General features: G+C 35.4%; 1 protein-coding gene across 1 annotated transcript; it reads right to left on the bottom strand.

The window, feature by feature from the left end:
* Nucleotides 1-21,108: 21,108 nt before the first annotated feature.
* LOC148951782 (uncharacterized) lies at nucleotides 21,109-21,510 on the bottom strand. Its single transcript, XM_089089064.1, has one exon. It carries the CDS (start codon nucleotides 21,508-21,510, stop codon nucleotides 21,109-21,111), a length of 402 nt encoding a protein of 133 aa, XP_088945190.1.
* Nucleotides 21,511-21,878: the final 368 nt, after the last annotated feature.

The following is a 21,878-nucleotide window of genomic DNA, read 5'->3' as shown; positions in this document are numbered from 1 at the left end:
AAACTAACTGAAAGCGAGATGGAGACCTTAGCACCTGGAGGGAAAAACAAGGAAAAATAATAGTCTTTTTTTGTGCAATTAATATACTTTAAATAAAGCTGATTTACTTGTTTGAATGAAGTCCTATTCCTACAAGTTAAGTTAGATTGAAAATCAAGAATTTGTGCGCATTTTTAACTAGCTAAGGCTATATTTGTTAAAGATGGGGCCATTTTCTTTGATTTTGAAAATCATTTATTTTTTATAGAAAACTACAATAGCTTCACGGTAATCATCTTTTAGCTTATTTTTAAACAATTTCTATGATTATAATGTATATCTTCAGTCACAAAAACATAGTTTCGGTTCAAAAATGAACCATTTCCATAAAAAAAAGCTCTTAATAGAACTTTTTAAGTGTGAAGTCCTATTTTTCAGACTAAATTATAGAAAATATAGTCAAAACACACTTTTCTGTTTTAGATGTGTACATTTTCACCTTTTCTGATTCAAATGCGTATGTTCAGTCAGAAAAGCATAGTTTTGGTTCAAAAATGAACCATTTCCATAAAAATAGCTCTTAATAGAACATTTTTAAGTGTGAACTCCTATTTTTCAGACGAAAATTTAACTAAAACCCCCGTGTAACTGAATCTGTATGTAACTGAACTCTCGTGCAACTCAAGCCTCCAAATCTCGTAAACTAAAGCTTGTGTATTATAACGACCACAGAGTAACGTCGCTAATACATGGGTTGGGATGGGGGGATCGGAGTCGTGTGGGGGTGTGGTAGGGGATCTCACAACACAATTCAAAAAGAACTTTTTTATTATAACGACCACCGACCCCATGTAACTGAACCCCTGTTTGTTAGCAAATAGTATAGATGTGTTTAGTTATATAGATAGTATAGATTCTGTAGTTCTACATGGTAACAATTGTAACACTACCACTAACAATTGTTAGTTAAGATCTAGTTCTATTTTGAATTGTTTTTGTTTTTTTTTTTATATCGGGAGCCTAGATTGGATGATGATCATTATATAACACATGATGGCCGCAATACCTTTACGCAAATATCTTTTCGCAAAAAATTCGCAAATCTCGTAAACTAAAGAAGTAATTACCCTTTTCAACATTAATTACCCCTTTTTTTGCAAATGCTCGCATATCCCATTACCCCTTTTTGCAATGGTTAATCAAACATCTCCGATTGTAAAAGCATTAAAAAAATTTCCAATTACTAATTACCCTTTTTTTTATTCAAATCCTAATCACCAAACTTTGAAATTGCGTCATTCCCCTGGCAAAGAGTGTAATGCTCCTGTAGAATAGGAATACCAGAAAAACCGGAAGGAACATAAAGTCGTAGAAGTATAAGGCTATGTGAGAGGATACTCACTCTCTTTGAAAGAGTGTGATGACCTGTAGAATAGGACTACCAGAAAAACCTGTTTGGTACGGGGGCGTCGTAGAAGTATAAGTTAGCATTCTACTGGCACTCCCTATATCCAGTACCTTCCCTATATAAAGTTCTACGCCTTGTGCATAGGGAAGGGCTTGGTTCGGAGGAAAACCCCGATACACGGAGGGCCTTGGACAAAAGGCAGTCATTGGGTATGAGAAATGCCATAGATAATGGGAAGGTCTTGGGTATAGGGAAAATCTTGAGTGTAAGGCCTGTGCCCTAGGTTCAAGGTCTTGGGTATAAGGAAAGCTTATGGCATAGGAAAGACTAAAATTATTGGGAACATCCAAAAAAAGCAAGTAATCTTAATGAAAGCCACACCATTAGATTTAGTATATTAGAGATACATTACTGTGGAGGTATTACACATTCCTATAAGAAAGTATTTACGCAGTCTTGAGTGAGAAAACCTTACTCTTTTCTGAAAAACCGTAGAATTTTGTGCTTTTTTTCAAAAGAGACAACAGATTCATTTTTTTTTTTTCAGGGTGATCATATCGAACCGATGGTCCTAGAAGATCGGAAAAGGGATCATTCAAAACTTTAGAGCCATTTTAGAATAGCCAAAAAGATTGTGCCATGCGGAAGTAGCCTTTTCTACCACTTTATGGCACCAAATTACGATTTTGCCCCATGGAGCACCAAGTTGGTATCAATTAGAAATTCTGAGATAGCCAGTCAATTTAAAAGTATAAGAAAATATTGGGCATTCGTTTCTGAAATGTAACATATCCTATACAAGGAAAATTACTCCAGACTGCAAGCTTTTCTGATGCGCGCCTAGTGGACGATACGCAATACCTTTTTGTGAACAGGGTGACAGTTTGAAAACTTTTTTTTATTTGAACTATTGCTAACTTGCTTGGAGTTCGGTCAATTTTACTTTGCTTCATTCTGACTTAAGGTATAATTCCTTGTTATTAAGACTAAATTAGAAAAAAGAATACCCTTTATAGGTACTTCAGACACGAAAACCTTCTGATGCAAACATATCTTGGAGACACGTTCTTGATCACAATGGCTGAACTGGTATCATGTGCTATTGTTGTCTACAGGGAGGTCACAAATGGGAAGAGAAGGACGACCCCCTCCAATTTCTTCAGCCAATCGGACAAAAAAATTTGAGTCGTCAAAATAGTGGTTAAACGTCCCATAGTTTTACAAAATCAAAGAGAAGGTCAGTCTCAATCCGCAAAGAACAAAAAAAGAAAGTTACTTTAATAGCAATATCACCAAAATAGTTAGTAAAAATGCCCTTGCATTCCGTAGAATTCTCCCTCCCTAAACATTTTGGGTAGTGACAGCTAGGGTCAGCCACATATCTAGTCCAAGCGAAGTAATTACTCGTACTTCATAGTTTCGATCTGTTTTCTTGGTGCACTTCCATCACAGGTTAATTATTGTACAGTGGTCACTAAGTTTATCAACGCCTTATCCAGGGACCTAGGGGTTTTGACACCCCTCCCCCCCCCCTCCGAAATTTTTGTCCGACTCGTCAAATCGTGCCAAAATGAACCCCAGGAAAAAATTCTTTTGTAAAACCCCCGAAAAAAAAAATCCTGGATACGACTCTGAATTTTTTTACGGGAGAGAATTTTACAGGTTTGAACCTCCCAGAAGGAGGGGGGGGAGGAATACGCCTTGAACCCCGCCTCCCTATGATTAAAATTTCAAATCTCTTCGATATTCTTTGGAATAATCTATCCGCTTTCAATTTGAAATCCTGTCGGGAAACAAAAACAGTTTTGAAGGTGAATGTCTGAAGTTTATAACCTGTTAAAAGTACCTTAGATTTTAAAACATCATGAATTTTTTTTTAGAACCCCAGACTAATTATAATAATTGTCATAACAGTAAGGATCTGAGATATTGGCAATTTGATGCTCATTTTCTTTTTCTGTATTGCCATTTGTTTACCAAAATTATATTGCTCTGCTAATTTTTTTGTTCCTGATGACGGGAATTTTGAATCAAGATACATAAAAATAGCACGAGACAGCTGTTTAACAAAGTTTAAAAATGGGCTGTAACTTCCGTGTCTATAGAAACGCTTGTGGGGGTTAAACATAGCTATGGCCCGGTGAATTGTGTATTTTATCCAAAACAGTTCATTGTGTTATTGCTCAATAACTGTTTATTTTGTATGGACCGCGTTTATATTTAGGAACAAATGTACTTTTTATTTAATAATTCTTTTTTCGCATGCTGACCAATGGTCTGCGTTGTGTAAGTACCGATCCTCTGATTCAATGCCGTCGACCGAGAGTGCAATAAGTAGTTGGAGCCAAATCATCCCACACTTTCCGTGTTTTTACCCCAGATTTCTCCAGGCACCCATTTAGAACTGGGTCGACTCTGGCTGAGCTTGCAAAGTAACACCATTGACCCCCTTTCCAGTCTAAATAACGAATACGCTGACGCATAAAATTATAACATTGAAACAACAGTGAACAATATACATTTTTCCTATAGCTACTAACTGATAGTACAATTTTGGCTTGATTGCATTTTCACCCTTTTTTGGCCCATTTGGCCGTTTTGAGCCAAATTTTTTTTTGCGCCGACAAGTATCAGAAATATATATTTTTCCCATAGTTACGTACTAACTGAAAGTACAGTTTTGGTTAGGTAGCATTTGCGCCGTTTTTTGGTCTATTTATTTCTTTGAGCCCAAATTGTTGTTTTGCGCCAACATGTATCAGAAATTTCCACTTTTCTGAGGCATGCCCAGCATAGAGGCTCAAAGTAGGTCCTAGAAGTTCCAGATTAACGTTGGAATATACCCTTGCCCTATATTTTAGGGCATTGCTTCGATTCGATCATTCAACATTTGCTTAAGAAAAAAGAAAAAAAAACCGTGACCATTCTCAAGAAAAATATGAGATTCTATATTTTTTCCAGATAATGGCTTTACTGTGGCAGAAGGGCCATCACACAGATAGAGTCAGGTGGTACGATTTCATCAAAATTGATTTACTTTTTTTTATGTTCGATCCCTTTTCCTGCAATTATGCAAATTTTTTATGCTATTATCCTTTGAACGGTAACTTTAAACTTAAATAATTTAAATATTCAGAATCACCATAATAACATATTCTTAGTATATATTTTATGCCAAAATTTCTCTTTTAGACTTTCGGTTAGCATTAGCATGGATTACTCTTTATTTACATTTTTTTTTTTACCAGAAACTGATCAATTATTTTTAACGAAATTGTTTCTTTTAAATCTATTTGTTACGAATGCATAGAAAATCCATAGGTTAGACAAATCTTATAATTTAAGTAATGGATTTAGGCTCCAGTGAAACGCAAGTGATAACTTTACCAATCGTTTTAGGGGGTTGTAAGACCCTAATTATTTTGGGTAATGGGACGCATATAATCTTATGAAAATTCTGTTTTTCTAGGATGACCTTCTTGTCAATAAGTTAGGCTTGTGCGCAGGAATTCTTTCAGGGGGGACTTGACATACTTTGACTTGGGTCTCCTGCTTGGCACTGCTCGGCGTAGAGTAACGTCTGCCTCCTCCATCCGCTTCTGTTCAGTGCGAGCATTTGTGCTTCGCTCGGTCTGATGTTTGCCATCGCTAGGACCTCGGATAGGCTGTCGAACAATCGTTTCTTCCGGCCGCCGAGGGGTCCCTTCCAACTGGGCTTCGTAGAGTCAAAGTCAAAGATCGTCTTTGCGGGTAAGTGCAGGGGCATTCAAATTGGGTGTCCTAACCATCATGAGTTAATTTCATCTGCTTGGGTAGAAAACAGAGATTGCTTGGTAAGCTGCAGCAGCTTCTCATTACTCACAAAATTAAACCATCTTATATCTTCAATCCATCTCAGGCTCTTCGTCTGGAATACATCGATGGCCTTTAGTGTTGCGGTAGATGCATGCCATGTTTCAGCTCCGTAAAACATTACAGAACTGACAAGGGTGTTCAAAATCCTTGGTTTAGTTGAACGACTGATGTTCGGTTTTCGCCAAAGCTGAGGGTTCAGCCTGCCCATGGCAAAAGACAGTTGGATATCTTTGCCTGCAGCTCGGGGAGAAGTGATTCATCTGAAGAAATTGTGGAGCCCAGGTAGGTGAACCTTTGGGCAACTTCATTTCTAGTTGTTCTGTCTTGGCTGTCTGGAGAATAGACAGAAGGAGAACACGGGTCTATAGCCATAATTTTTGTTTTCTTACATTTCATCTGCAGTCCCACATTGGCTGCCTCTTGTCGTAAAATCCGAAGCACTTCCAGCAATTGATCCATGGAGTCCACTAAGATGGCCAAGGCTTCAGCGAAACCAGCATATGAGATGATGTGATCTCCAAACTTGAGCCCAAAACTGAGACGTGAAGTTGTCATTGTAACAATGTGGTCTAGGATGGCATTACGGAGCTCTGGGGTCATTCCCCCTAACGCACATCCCTAACGCACTCCTTTTGTGATTTGGAAGAACGGGCTGCACTGGTCGCTGACTTGAACACTCTCTGTACCATGGTGTAGAGCTTTGAAGAGTCTGCAATTTTTCTCATACGAGAAGCTTTCCCCGGTTGCCGAATCCTATGAATAATATTCAGACTTTGATCCAGCAGGACCACTGAGAAAAGTTTTCTGGGGACTGACAGCAGAGTTCTTCCATGGTAATTCGAGTAGTCACTTCTAGAGCCTTTCCTCTTCCAAAAAGGGATAATGACACCCTTCCGCCAATCCTTGGAGATTATCTCAGTTTGCCAGATTATTGAGAACACGGTGTGGAGGGCTTGCATATTTGCCTTCTGGGGCTTGCATATTTCAGCAGTTCAGAGCTTATGCCACAGATAACAGCAGCTTTTATTTTTGAGCCTTTTAACTGAATTTTCGATTTCTGAGGGGCTGAAGGGCTCATCTGGAAGAACATATGTTTCAGATCTTTGACTTCAAGAATGGCTGAGACTATTATTTGGTGGGAGAGGCTCGCCAGTATTGTTTAGCAGCGAGCAGAAGTGGTCCTTCTACTGCTCAAGACAGGAAACTTAAAGAAGTATCCTATTCCTGGATAAGGGGGGGGGGGAGGGAAATAATAAAAAAAAATATTTGATAATTTTTGGTTGACTTTTCCGCTCCTCATTAATGCTTGTTGAATAATAAACTTAAAGTTTTTTTTTAATCTTCGACTGAACAACTATCAGTTTTTAGCAATTTTACTTGTTATTATGATTTTCTTTCTTTTTTTGTTACCCCTAAGACTAATACAAAAAACACATTTCAAAATTAAACATGTTTTCAGTAAAATACAAATGAGGTTCTGGTCTTTAGAAAGCATCAAAGGTGTTAGGTCAACTCCTGTTTGTGGTAATTTCTGTTCTTGCTAAGTTTGAATTGATTGTCTAGTTGAATTTTTGTTTATTTTGAGTCTCATTTGTTTATTGATCGCGACTTTTCCTAGTTTTACTTTTGAAATATTATTTGACTTTATTCATCCTAAGTAATTTGTATAATATAATTCTTTACTTTTTGCTTGAAAGTTTCTTTCTTGGAAATGATATTTTTAAATTTGTCAGAGATAGCGCTCTGGAATTGCCTGTAACAAAGAGCCATAAGCTTTCAGTATAATGTGTTAAAGGTAATTACTGGGTCAGAGAAAAATAAATGAAGAGAAAAACAAACCAAAAGAAAGAAGAAAAGAATAGTTTTCCTATTTTAGCAGTTGATATAAATAAGCCTTTGAACAAGGTTCACTTTACTCACATATCCAATCATCTAGGACAAAGCAGTATAACCCAAAAATCAACCAAGTAGAACTGTTCAAATTTGTGCGAAATTTTCATTAGTAAATGTAAGCCGTCAAAAAATTATAAGCAAAAACAGCTCAGATCTAATTATATATGCACAAGTGATCACCCCCCATCATGGCTCCTCAGAGGAATACAAACTTGCCTGTATGGGTTTTGGCACATTAAATTCCTTACCCAGCAAAGCGGCGTGCCTACCTAAAGCTCTTTTATGGTATCCCTGTGGTAAGTGCCGCTTGTTAAATGCATGCCTATTGATAGAATGATAAAAACAAATCAAAAAAAATGAGGTTATATCTATCGTTCATGTAAGAGTCCAGCCAGTAAGTAAGCCAAAAAAAAATCTAGAAAAGTCCCACATTTCACGAGTCAGAGATGAGTTGTTAATAAACTGCTTTATTGGTTTCTAGAACCGATTATAAACTAAAAGCTGTTCAAGCTGGACCGGAAACCATTTAAACAAAACAACCCTCAAAGAAAAGGAAAAAAAGGAGATGAATTATATTAAAATATCCTTCAATATTTCTTGATAACTTTTCGTATGTCATAAGCAGCGCAATAGCGCTGTCTAAGTAAAGAACGATGTCTGAACACTGTATTTTTTAATTACTTTTTTGGACCAGGGACTTTGTATCTAGGGAGTTTTGTTAGAAACTTCGAAAAGGGTTCATTTAATAGAAAAGAATAGTCCCCTTTTGATAGTCGAAAGTGATTGGAGTCAGGCGACCCCCTCACACACCCATCATTTCCCCAAACACATCCAATCTAAGTTTTGAGATAGCCATTTTGTTCAACGCAGTTTTAAAGTCCGCAAATTATGTGTTTGAGGATGATAACCCCTCCCGACCTCAGGTCAAGGGTTGTATGTTATTCCTGGGGGGCTTATGAGGCTCTTATAGAAAGGGTGGTCGTGTAAAATTCGGAGAATGCTCATTGGATTAGTAATCAAAAGTTATAGTGCCCTTTTTCAGATTCAAAGTAATCAGACAGCAGATACCCCCAAACCTTGTATTTTCCTGAAATTCCCCTCATAGAAATTTTGAAATAGCCGTTGTATTCAAAATAGTCCAAATGTCAAAAAAGGCTTTTGGATTTAAAACAAACCCCCAGAGCCTGTGGGCAAGGGTTTTAAGTTATGCTCCGGAGGTATTTAAGGTTTTTATTGATGGGGTAGTTGTATATACATAAGAGGAGGCTTGAATGGTTGAAAATTGGAAGTTATAATTATCTTCTAAGAGTCAAAAGTGATAGAGGGCAGCTATCCCCCACCCCCGACTACCCCTCGTTTCACCAAAAGAATCTGTTTGAAATTGTGAGATAGTGATTTTGTTCAAAATAGTCCAAAGGACATATAACAATACGTCAAAGGTTAACACAACCCCTAGTGCCCTGATGATAGGGTTGTATGTCATACCCTGGGGACAAGTAAACTTTCTGTGAAATGAGTGGTCGTATAACTCCAGATGTGAATCATTTGATTGAAAATGGAGGTTATAGTGCCCATTTTAAGAGTAAAAAATTAGTAGAGAGCAACCACCCCCCCCCCCCACCGCTTATAATTCCTCCAAAGGCATCCAATCAAAATTTGGAGACAGCGATCAGCATCGGAAAGTAAATGAAACCCAAAACGAATAGAAATTACAATAAGTAACCGAGTCAAACTCGAAACGAGCAGAAATTATCATGAGTAGGGCTCAAAACCCTATGCCTTCCCAAAGCCAGAACGTAATTTACACTTTACTAAAAAAAAAACCTCAAATGTTTTCACTTTTATAACTTTAATAAATCAAATATTATTAACATTTTAAGGAATAAGTATGAGCATATGTACAGTAAACTGGCAATGCATAATCATTTGTAATTTCTTTTCGTTTTGGGTTTCATTTATTCATCGATGCTGATTTGTGGTAGTTTTATGCTTGGTAGATTATTTGATTCTATTTTGGCCCATTTTTGGTTTAAGGGAGTTCTTAACTTTTTTTTGAAAACTTATTTCGTGGAAAAGTTTTTTTTAAATTAATTTAGCTAGAATTTCATTATGCTGAGAACTAAATTTGTTAAATTGCCACGTTATTATATTAGCTGAAAACCATTAAAGATCAATTTATGGTTAAACATTTGACATTTATTTTTAACATCCGTATAATTACTGCAATTTTTTGCATATCTAAATAGTGGGGAATAAAAAGCTGAGTATCTGATATTAGAATGTCCATTACTTTCAATGACCGGGAAATCAATTACTTCAAAATGGAAATCATCTGTTTTAATATTTATTTTATAAACTAATCAATTGTTATCTGAAATATTAATATTTAAACCTAAAATGTGATCATATTGGCCTGTCTCATGACTTGGTTTCAGAATCAACTCTGGTGGGTAAATGTTTTTCAAATCTTATTAAACCCCACGCAACTTATTACCAAAAGATTGTCCAAATATCTTTTATTATGTGAAAGAGAATATTTTACATTACTAAAACGAAAAAATAGTTAAAAAGAGAAAAACGAGGATTATACAAGCCAGTGAATCATGATTAGCCATTGTGGTCCCAGAAATTATTTTACATTACTAATTACATATTTATTTCTCCCAGAGCCCCTACGTATAGAAAAGTTGGTAGTGTAAACTTTGGAGTTGGCTCATTCGATTGAAAAGTAAAAGTTCTGGTGCTTTTAAAAAAAACTGCAGGGCAGCCAACTAAGTGTTCAATATGATACCAATTCTGTGAAATTCTGGCAATTCCAAATTCGAGATCTTGTTTAATAGTGTTTTATTTTTGTTTTTTAAATGTTATGATTAAAGAAAAAAGTTTAAAATATAATTGGTTTGGTTTTCCATAAAATGCAAATAACGTAACTGACTTTAAAAAAGGCTCATTGACAGTTTTAGCTCAATGATATTAGCCATTACTGAGACATTGCAGACAACACCTACATAAGCCGCAATACACGCATTGTCTTCTAATAAGTTAAACATATCTCTCAACATTTTTTGAAAATATTAACTTGATAAATATAAAAGTTTCAAGGTTATTGCAGATGCTCCTTTTTTTACAACCTTGATGTATATAGTGCCTTTTGAATTACTACAAAACCCACCTAAATATTCCCTGAAAGTTTCAATTGAATACCCTTAGCCGCTCCTCTGATGTTGCAGATATGTTTTTTTTGTAAAATTTAAAAAACAAAGTTTTTCCGAGGGAAGTAAAGAACGAAGTTGAAACTTAAAACGGACAAAAACTATTACTTCAGAGCCTATTTAATATATATATGAATATAACTAATGTAAATAAACCAACTAATTGTGTTTACCTATGCTTTTTGGATTATACAAAACTAGCGCTTTACTGAAAACACAAAATAATATAGGACTATGGTACAGTAAAAGTAAACCAATTAAGGATACTTTTTATAGAATCAAAATATTATCAGTCCCTTTAAGGATCAACCATTTTAAGATAAAACAACAATCCACTTTAGGATTTTCTTTATTATTTTACGTTTAATTTGGTGTCACTTCTGCACAATGGCTCAGTCCAATGACTGGCTCTCGATTTGGTTAAAAGGACATGTCATGATTAGTTTGTACACAAGTTCGAAGCCAGGCCATATTGATAGTATTAGGACTATAGACTAGCTTTAGAATTTGCATCATAGCTTGAAATTCACTCTTGTATAGAGAGAAATAATCGGATTTCTAGAGTTCATATTATGTCTTATTTGATCTTCATTTCAAGTCATGCTAAAGCATATTTCTTACAATTTAAGACTGTATATTACCCGCTATTGGTATTATGGCTGGTGAGAGTAAAATGCTGCTTCATAAATCAATCCAATATTTCTGTATGCTGTTCAATTACTTCGCGGTTATTAAAAAATATTTAGTTTTACGCTTATGTTTTTAAGATAATTTTAATTGTATACTGAAAGTTACTAATGTCGAAACTGGTGTAAGACTATGAAAAGCTTTATAGATTCATTTACTGTTGTCAGGATACATACTCATTTTTGACTCTTAAATCAATAAACCTGTTTTTTATACTTGACTTTTGTGTTTTCAGTAAAACGCTAGTTTCCTAAAAGCATAGGGGAACATAATTAGTTGGTTTATTTATACTAGTTATATTAATTTATATTAAATAGGCTGTGAAGTAATAATTTTTGTCTGTTTTAAGTTTCAACTTCGCTCTTTACTTCCATCGGAAAAACTTTGTTTTTTTTTAAATTAATCTTTGTTCGTTTTTGATTAAAAGTTAATGCAGAAACAGCGCTGCCATGATCATTTTTATTTATACGGAATAATGTACGCTCATTTTAAGTTTTAATGTCACTTTTTAGTTTCAGTTGAAAATATTCACAAATATGACCTATGATTCAAGTGAACATACCCCTCGATGCCTATTTTTTCGGTTTCTTCTGAATATAATAATTGTTTTTGGCGCAAATTCAATTTTAAACCCTTACGAAGAGAAGTTGTAACCACTTTGCATCCTATGTACTTTTTTATTGTTTTATGGAATCCATGGAATTAATTTCATGGATTCAACGATTGATTTTCAATAAAAAATGGTAAGTCTGTTATTATTTTCCTCAGGTTGTGATTGGAAAATATTTATATTGATAGCTTGTTCTATTCAAATATTTCATCATATTTACTAAGGCAGCCGCTGATGCCATAAAGAATTGCCCCTTCTCTCTCTGAAGAAATAAAATTTCAAACAAAATATCATGCAAAACATTGAATATAATAAGAAATCACTAATATTCTAATGAAAGGAGTGTGCAGTAGAAGCAGGCATGCCACCCCTAGTGATTTACTATTTCTAGTGATTTTTTATGTTGCCTAGTGATTATTTTCTAGCAAGTGATTTTCGTTCTAAAAGTAGTGATTTTTACCTAAATCTAGTGATTTTTTACGATATAGCCCGTATATTCATGATTCAATTGAATAAATGATACATCAAGCTAACTATTAAAAAAAAAAAAAACACAAAATAGTGATTCACTACAGTTCCTAATATGTTCCAGATTAGCGTTTATGCAAATATACCGCCTTTGAAAGCACGTAGATGTGAGAAACAGCTTTCTAATGAGCCATTAAGCATCTCTCTATGATGTTCTGGTAAACCGCTAGCCCTGGAAAAAAATAGAAAAAAGGGAAATAAAATCGGTGCTACCAATACAAAAAAGTGATTTTCATTGGTGATCATGGTGGGGGACTGTAATCAACCGACACAAAGTTCTGAGTCATGTTTCCTCCAACTGAGTACTTTTTCTTCCGATTCGGCGCTATTTTTAAGGGGTTTCAGGCTCTTTCTCGAAATCACTATAAATTTCTTTTTGCAATATACTTTTACTTCTAAGACAAACCAAAATAATAGTTACCATTCCTAAATTTTAAAGAGTTCATAGTGAATTCTTCCAACGGACTAATGAGACTTACTAAGAGGGCTGGGAGGGGGAGTATACGGTGAGGTTCCCTTGTAAATCTCCAGTATAAATCGCAGTCTCAACTAGTCTTAGTCAAATTAGTCACAGTCGCCGTCCCAAGTTGTTGCAGTTGTAGTCACAGCTAACGCATTATAACCCTGAAAGTATCAAGTTAATACCCTTAGCCATTCCTTAGGTATTACAGATATACCCTTCTGATGAGCTGGATGTAAATTGCCTGTTTTGATTCAATTCTAAATTCTGCTTAACATTTCCTTAACTTCCACTTTAGTACCCTTAGTGTTTGCGGACACAGTCAGTATCAAACATTCCCCAAATACAGCCTAATAATTCATATATGCTAACAATCGCCACATTACATAGTTTATAAATCTTTCCCTCGGGACCGTAGGGCTATTTCATCCTCAGAGGTATATTTATCTGACCTTACGGCTATTTTGAACGATTTACCCATCTAAAAGTTTTAATGTGCCCTTTTAATAGTCGAAAGTGATTGGAAGGCGACTAACAACCCCCTCACGCCTACCATTTCCCCAAGCACATCCAATCAAAATTTTGAAATAGCCATGTTGTTTAACGTAGTTGAAAGTTCTGGAAATTCGGTCTTAGAGGATGACAACCACCCTAACAGACCTTAGGGAAAGGGCTGTAATTTATGCCCTGGGGACATATAAGGTGTTTATAGAAAGGGTTGTCGTTTCCAAAAGGGCTAATTCGATTGGAAATTGAAAGGCCTAGTGCCCTTTTTAATAGTCAAAAGTGATTGGAAGGCTTGACATTTTTATAGTAAAGATCGAAGTGGTTATTATGATTATTTTTTGTTGTTGTTGTTGTTTAGACCAGGGCAATGCGTATCGAAGGAGTTGTCGTGGGAACATCAAAAAGGGCTCATTTGATTGAAAATAGAAAGGGCTGATGCCCTTTTTAATAGTCGAAAGTGATTTGAGGGCAACAAATCCCCCTTCCATTCCCACCCTCCCCCAACCACCCTCCCACACCAACCCTCCCATTTCTGCTCTTAAAATTTAACCAAATCAAAATAGCGCAAGTGTATCCAAGCTATCAAAGAAAGTAAACAGATTTTTTTTTGCGAATGGTATCAAGTATTCATTTCAGGTGAACTAGAGGAGGTAAGAAGCGAAATTAAACAGTACTATTTTTGTCCAGATTATTAAAAGGGTGTATGTTGTTAAAAATTGCTGAAAATTTTTCTCTGGCATACAAATAGCAGGCCAAACTATAAAGTATTTAAAAAAGCGCAAGGATTTAAAGTTTTATTTTCTTTTTCCTGAAAATACTATTTCAATATAAAACGAACAGAAATAAATTTAAAAAAAAATTCCGCAAAACAAGTTTTTCAAAGAAAAGTAAAGAACTCTATTAAACAAAAAATGAGCAAAATAAAATCAAATAATCTACCAAGCATGAAACTACCACAAATCAGCATCGATAAATAAATGAAACCTAAAAAGAACAGAAATTACAATAATTAACCGAGTCAAACTCAAAACGAGCAGATATTAACACAAGTTGGGCTCAAAATCCCTATGTCTTCCCAAGGCCAAAACAAAATTTGCACTTTACAGAAAAAATACAAATGAATGTGCTTTGTCAGTTTAATATGCATATACTGATATTTAGTAATCAAAATGTTAGTATTATTTGATTTATTAAAGTTATAAAAGTAAAAAAAGTTATATTTTTTCAGTAAAGTGCAAATTTTGTTCTGGCCTTGGGAAGGCATAGGGATTTTGCACCCAACTTATGTTAATTCCTTCTCGTTTCGAGTTTGACTCGGTTAATTCTTGTAATTTCTGTTCGTTTTGGGTTTCGTTTATTTACCGATGCTGATTTGTGGTAGTTTCACGCTTGGTAGATTATATGATTTTATTTTTGCTCATTTTTTGTTTAATGGAGTTCTTTACTTTTCTTTGAAAAACTTATTTTGTGGAAATTATATTAAAGTGTGGAAAAACTTATTTTTTGGAAAACTTATTTTGTGGAAATTATACTTTTATTATAGTTAAGAGCGATGTGGGTATAATTTATTATTTGTTGTTGTTGTTGTTGTTGTTTAGACCAGGGTACTTTGTATCGAATGAGTTGCCGTAGGAACTTTGAAAATGGCTCATTCGATTGAAAATAGAAAGGGCTGATGCCCTTTTTAATGGTCGAAAGTGATTGGAGGGTAACTAATCCCCCCGCCCACCCTCCCATTTACCCATTATGTTTAAAAACTAAATGTTGCCTTAAGATTAAATCAAAATGCACTGTGTTAATGCTAATTCCCAATAAGGCACCTCAGCAGTATCCCAAAACTGAGGGTATTATGTTCAAGCTTTCGGGGCTACTTCTGCTCTTAAAATTTAATCAAATCAAAATAGCGTAATTGTATCCAAGCGATCAAAGAAAGTAAACAGATTTTTTTGCGAATGGTATCAATTTTTCCATTTCAGGTTAACTAGAGGAGGTATGAAACTAAATTAAACACTAATATTTGTGCCCAGATTTTTAAAAGGGTGTATGTTGTTAAAAATTGCTGAAACTTTTCCTTCAGCATACGAATAGCAGGCCAAACTATAAAGTGTTAAAAAAACGAAAAGATTTAAAGTATTATTTTCCTTTTCCGTGAAAACACTATGGTAATATAAAACGAACAGAAATTAATTAAAAAAAAACTTTTTCCACAAAATAAGTTTTTCAGAGAAACGTAAGGAACTCCATTAAACAAAAACTAAGCAAAAATAAAACCAAATAATCTACCAAGCGTGAAACTACCACAAATCAGCATCGATAAATAATTGAAACCCAAAACGAACAGAAATTACAATAAATAACCGAGTCAAACTCAAAACGAGCAGAAATTAACATAAGTTGGGCTCAAAACTCCTATGCCTTCCCAAGGCCAGAACATAATTTGCACCTTACTGCAAAAAATGCAAATGAATGTGCATTGTCAGTTTAATATACATATACTGATAATTTTTAATCAAAATGTGAATATTTTTTGATTTATTAAAGTTATGAAAGCAAAAACATTTATATTTTTTTCATTAAAGTGCAAATTATGTTCTGGCCTTGGAAAAAATATGTTCTGGTTTCATTTATTTATCGATGTTGATTTGTGATAGTTTCACGCTTGGTAGATTGTTTGATTTTATTTTTGATCATTTTTGTTTAATCGAGTTCTTTACTTTTCTTTGAAAAACTTATTTTGTGTAAAAAGTTTTTTTTAATTAATTAGAATAAATAGCTCTTATGAAAGTTAAAAAAAAAACTTTAGCGTAAAGAGCGGATTTGCTAGATGTTTTCCAGAGAAATTGCTTAAGGATTGTTCTGGGTACCCGGCTGACTGACCGTATTTCAAACAATAGGCTATACGAAAAATGTGGTTCAATACCGCTCTCTAGGGCTATAATGAAAGAAGGGTTGAGGTGGTTAGGGCACGTTGTGTGGATGAACGATGATAGATTGCCGAAGATTGTTCTTTCCGACCAACCTTCTAGGGCAAAACAGAAAGCAGGTCGTCCTTGTCTGTGGTTGAAGGACGTCATAAAGAAAGATTTAATGGAAATTGGAACTTCGTGGAAGGGTGTACAAAGCGACGCTTTGAATTGATGGAGATGGAGGAGGAGCGCGCGTAGCTGTGTTGGCCTCAGGCGGCTTGGAGCTGCGGTGAGTTGTTAGAAGTAGTAGTAGTATTAACTAGGGATTAAACCCGATCATATACATAATAGTTTCTGTTCGCTTTAATTTTAGACGGTGCTCCTTACTCTCAGTTGAAAAACTTTTTTTTTTAATTTAAATTCTGATCGTTTTTTTTTAAATAATGCTGGGAAATCCGGCGCTGTCTTCATTGCTATGTCCCTTACCCCATGAAAAAATTACTCCATGGAAAGATCCTCCCATGTAACCCCCCCCCCCCCCACTAATAGAAAAAATCCTCTTGTGAAAACGTCTGTATACTTCCCTATAGCCAATACTATATGTAAACCTTGGGCAACGTTCATAGCTTGCAGCCCTTTCCCTGGGGACTGTGGGGGATTCAGTCATCCTCAAAGACATAGTTATTGTGTTTTTCAACCATGCTGAACAAAATGGCCATCTCAAAATTTTGATCGGGTGACTTTGGGAAAAAAATGAGCGTTGGAGGGGGCCAAGTTGTCCTCCATTTTTTTTTGGATCACTTAATAAGGGCCCTAGAACTTTTAATTTCTGTTCAAATGAGCCCTCCCACGATATCCAAGTACCACTGGGTCGATACGATCACCCCTGGGAAAAAAAAACAAAAACAAATAAAATATTTTTTTCTAGCAAAAAAATAGAAAATTCCACATTTTTGCAGATAGGAGCTTGAAACCTCTACAGAAGAGTTCTCTGATACTCTGAATCTAATGGTGTGATTTTCTTTAAGGTTCTATGACAATTTAGGGGGTATTTCGCCCTTTTTTCGGAAATCAGGCAAATTTTCTCAGGCGCGTTCCTTTTGATGGGTAGGACTTAACTTGATGAAACCTATATATTTGAATTCAGCATAAGAATATGATTCTTTTTATGTATCTATTGGCATCAAAATTCTGTTTTTGAGAGTTTTGGTTACTATTGAGCCGGGTCGCTTTTTTCGGTGGAGTTTTGAGAGTTTTAGTAGAGTTTTTCGTTAACACAATTGTTTGATTGTATTTATTTTTTTTTTCCGTGTTCTTAGCTATTACAGTTTTAAAAACACATATAGTTGTTAATAAACACAAATGACACAGTAACCTTTAAGAAAGTTTAGAGTGGGCGGAGGGGATATTTAGCCAAACTTTTGTTTGTTGTAATTTTTATTGATTTGTGTTTTCAAATATAACTTAAATATTCATTTTACTTTTTACACCTTTTAGGATATATTGAAACCAAGGCCGTACCCAGAAGGGAGGTTTAGGGGGGTTTGAACCTCACCCGAAATGTTTTTCTGACTCGTAAAGACATAACAAAAATGGACTTAAACAAATTTTTTTTTTTTTTTTTTTGTTTTTTTTTTGTATAACCCCCCCCCCCAAAAAAAAAAAAAAATTCTTTTTTAGTAAAACACCCTCCGAAAAAAAAATCCTAGGTACGGCCTTGTTGAAACATCTGTAATAGTGTATCGGTTTCTGTAATATTATCTTATTTAATGACTCATTATAGTTTCTATTTTTTGTTCTTTTTTAAGTAATTCAGTTTTCAGTTTGAGTTATTTTATTTTCACTCATCTACCATTTGAATACGGCATTATATTTATCTTCGAAAAATTTCGTTTAATCTTCTTTCAAACTATTAGCAGTTAAAGTCAAACAAAGCCCAAGTGATAAAATAACTGAAGAATGTCAAGCCCACCAAGATTCGATATGTATCTTTTTTTTATTAGTTAATTTCTGTTTGGTCAGGGTAATTTCCTGGGCGGAGTTAATAATTCAGTGCCTTTTTAGGCATATATATCAGACCCTGGTCGTTAATCGGCAATCAAAAGGAGATTTACTGCCGGATAATCAAAATGTATGTATTATCAGCTTCTTATTTAACCCGTGTTTCTTAAAATGTGTTTTGAATGATAACAAATCAGTGGGCTCGATTGGACCGTGTCATTCGCGTTTAACAAGTTCTGTACTGCTAATGCTGTTTGATTTTACTATTTGATAATCAATCCCAAAAGCAAAAAAAAAACTCTCTTAATTTAAGTCAAAATTAATAGAAAAAACACCTTTTTTTTGTACAGACAGTTAACGGATGCCAGAATTTTTTTTTGGTTTTTCCGCAAGACAAATTTTCTCCCCCTGCACTTGAACTCAATATTTGTGAAGAATTCAGCGTTTTAACACGTTACAGTGATGATAAAGTCTTTAATTATGCATTTCGGAGAGTTTATAGAATTTCGAGAATGATCTAAATTTTATTCTACTATTTGCTCTTGTACCATCTTTAAGTAATTAAAAAAGGTACTGATGTACTAAACGGACTCTTTTATATAGTGCTAGTTTGGTTAATGCTAATGAAAAAAAAAATAAAAATAGGATGAGTATATAATAGTTTAGAAACAAATTTAGGCTATATATTTGCACATTAGGGGGGGGGGGCCAAAGCATAGCATATATTAAATACGTAACCTAATCTAGGCGCCTTCCCCCCCCCCCCCCCCGCCAAAAAAACAACAAAAACAACACTTTTAATATCTTATGCGCAGTTAAAACCACGTTATACATTGTATTTCTCTACAGCGGTGACTTGAATCATCCCGAAAAAACGGGTTTTTCGTCGCGTCTCCGTCGCGTCTCCGTCGCGTCCGTTTAGTACAACAGTACCTTAAAAAATATATTTCTATTTAAAATTTTGTTGTTGCACCAAATTTTCATGATTTTGTAAAATTTGGGAGAGGATTAATCTACAATCCCCTCTTTTCTATTTTTTTTTTTTTTTAACAATTTATCAAGGTTCTAAAGAATTTGAGTAGTTTGGGTCTTTCTGAATCCCATACTGTGTGGATCAACATATAGTCGCCTATCATTTGCTTGAATAACCCAACCTTTATGGTGGGTAAATTGAGATGTCATTCGATTTTACTGTAGGTAGAAGCGGGTTTTGGCTCATAAGAAAACACTTTTTTAATTTTTTTTTTTATTTCCTTCGTAGTATTGCACCCCTTTTCGGGAAAGGCATTCAATAAGATAATAAGGTATCATCCGTGACTACAAGTGATGTTAATATTTTCAGTTTTTATTCCTTTCCCCGTAAACAATTTGCAGCTCCTTTTCAACAGTGAACCTAAAACAAAGTGAGAAATAACTAACATTCTGGAGTTCTTTTTTGCAAATCTTCAACAAATAATACTTTAAAAAGGAATTCCCATAGAAGGGAGTTCTTCCCAACTGTCTGAATAATTCTTAGAAAAAATTAAGAATTAATGTGTTAAAACCCATAGAAATATAGGACTACACTCTTAAAGTGCAAGCAATTTATTAATTACCTAGAGACTGTACTTTAAAAGCTGAAACCTGGAGATACATATATATAATTTAACCATTATTACCTATGAATCCACTAAACAAGATGCATTTTAATTTACTATCTTCAGCTGGCTCCAGCAGGAGAACAAAAAAAAAGAAAACCATCAAAATTAATACTTAACACTTCATAATGCTACTCATACTACTAAAATTATTAAAAGGTATTATAACAATAAATTCAGCATATTTACTCCGAAACTTGATAATACTATTCCAACCTTCCGACACACTGATCTAGTAGAACACTCATCAATTTAAGTAACATTTTTGATCCAAAATCGTACCAAAAACTCGACTAAACAATGTATTAAGTTCTTACGTTTCCATTTATAAAGATGTTTTTTTTTGTTTAGACCAGGGCATTTCGTATGGAAGGAGTTGTCGTAGAAACTTCAAAAAGGGCTGATTCAATTGGAAATTGAAGGGGTTAGTGTCTTTTTTAATAGTCAAAAGTGATAAGATGGGAACTAACCCCCCTCCCACGCCCACCATTTTCCTAAACACATTCAATCAAAATTTTGGGATTGCCATTTTGTTCAACGTAATTTAAAGGTCCGAAAATCATGTCTTTGGGGATGATTACCCCCCCCCCCCATAGTCCTCATGGCAAGGGCTGAAAGGTTTTTTTTTTAAAGAAAGCGTTTTCGTAGAAACTTAAAAAAGGGCTCATTCCATTTAAAATTGAGAGGGCTAGTGCCCTTATTAATAGTCAAAGCTGATTGGAGGGCGAATCTCCCCCCCCCCCCACGCCCTTCAATTCTCAAAACACTACCGATCAACATTTTGATATAGTCATTTTGTTCAACATAGTAGAAGAATCTCGAAATTATATCTTTGAGGATGACAAACCCCCCACAGCCCTCAGGACTAAGATTTTGAGTTATGCCCTGGGGGCATATAAGGCTCTTATAGAAAGTGTTGTCATAGAAACTTAAAAAGGGCTCGATCGGAAATTCGATTGGAAATGTAGAGGGCTAGTGCACTTTTTAATAGTCGAGATTAATCGAAGGGAGAATCCCTCCCCCCGCACCCATCATTTCCCCAAAGACTTCCGATCAACATTTTGAAATTGCCATTTTATTCAACGTAGTTGAAAGGTCTGGAAATTATGTCTTTTTTTATTACAAGCTTTACGGCTCCATCACAGATGATGATTTGCCGCTAGTCCTAGTATCTACCTTATTTTCTAACACTGTGGTACTTGTTATACCTTCTCTTGAACCCGTCAAGGGAAGGATTTTGAGGAATTACCTCTGCCGGCAATCTACTCCATGTGGCAATCGATCGACAGGTGAGACTCATTTTCAGATATTCTTGGGGGGAGTACCCTGCTCAATGTAGTCCTGACGAGCTGTACTTTGGCGAGTTGATCGCAAGGGCTTTGCTTTATCAGGAACGAGCTTCGGTAGCCCTGCCGACGGAGGGTTTTACAAGTAATTATAGAAAACCGACAGGGAGGCCACATCGAAACGTTCCTGGATCAGCTGTGGGGTTTTAGCTTTCGTGTTGCCAGAGGTTGCTGCACGCACTTCTCTATTGAGAATATGTTGGAGTGGAGCGATGCGGCTTTTTGGTGCACCAGCGAAGAGAGGACATGCATATTCCATGACTGGTCTGATCCACGAATTGAAAAGTGGCAGAAAAAAATTATCAGGGAGAAGACTTTTGCATCTTAGGATAACATCTAACTTCTTGTTGCAAGAGGATCTAATTTTACTGAGATGCTTAGTCCATGAGAGATCCAAAGAGAAATTAACTCCAAGTAAGCGCAGTGTATCAACTCGCGTTATTACCTCTCCTTTGAAAACGAAATCAGGAGGAGCCCTCATATTACGTGCCTTAGAAATTAGGAGCTCTTTCGTTTTCGATATGTTAAAACTTACAGGCCATGCATCAGCCCACGCTCAATTTTCTCTAGGTCAGCCTGTAGCTCCTTGTGGGGTTCACTAGTATATATTCGTCTTTTGCGATGTATGTTTTTGTTGTTGTTTCATCCGCAAAGTGGTGAGGTTCTTTTCACAAGGTTGTCCCCTAGGCTGCTTATGAATACCAAGAAAAGAGTTGGCCCAAGAATAATTCCTTGTGGTACTCCTGATAAAACAGGGTGTTCTTTTTATACGAAGCCATTGAGGACAACTTGCAACGATCGTTGACGAAGAAAATCAGCAAGCACGTCAAACAGTCGACCATGAATTCC

Source organism: Artemia sp. Qi Xiang Cuo, chromosome 5, assembly GCF_049724085.1.
Source record: "Artemia sp. Qi Xiang Cuo chromosome 5, ASM4972408v1, whole genome shotgun sequence".
NCBI classification, from domain to species: Eukaryota; Metazoa; Arthropoda; class Branchiopoda; order Anostraca; family Artemiidae; genus Artemia; species Artemia sp. Qi Xiang Cuo.
This window is presented reverse-complemented; position numbering and strand designations above follow the sequence as displayed.

What these genes read in the sequence shown, in the direction of transcription:
- LOC148951782 (XM_089089064.1), bottom strand. Translation starts at nt 21,510, where the DNA reads ATGAGGGCTCCTCCTGATTTCGTTTTCAAAGGAGAGGTAATAACGCGA.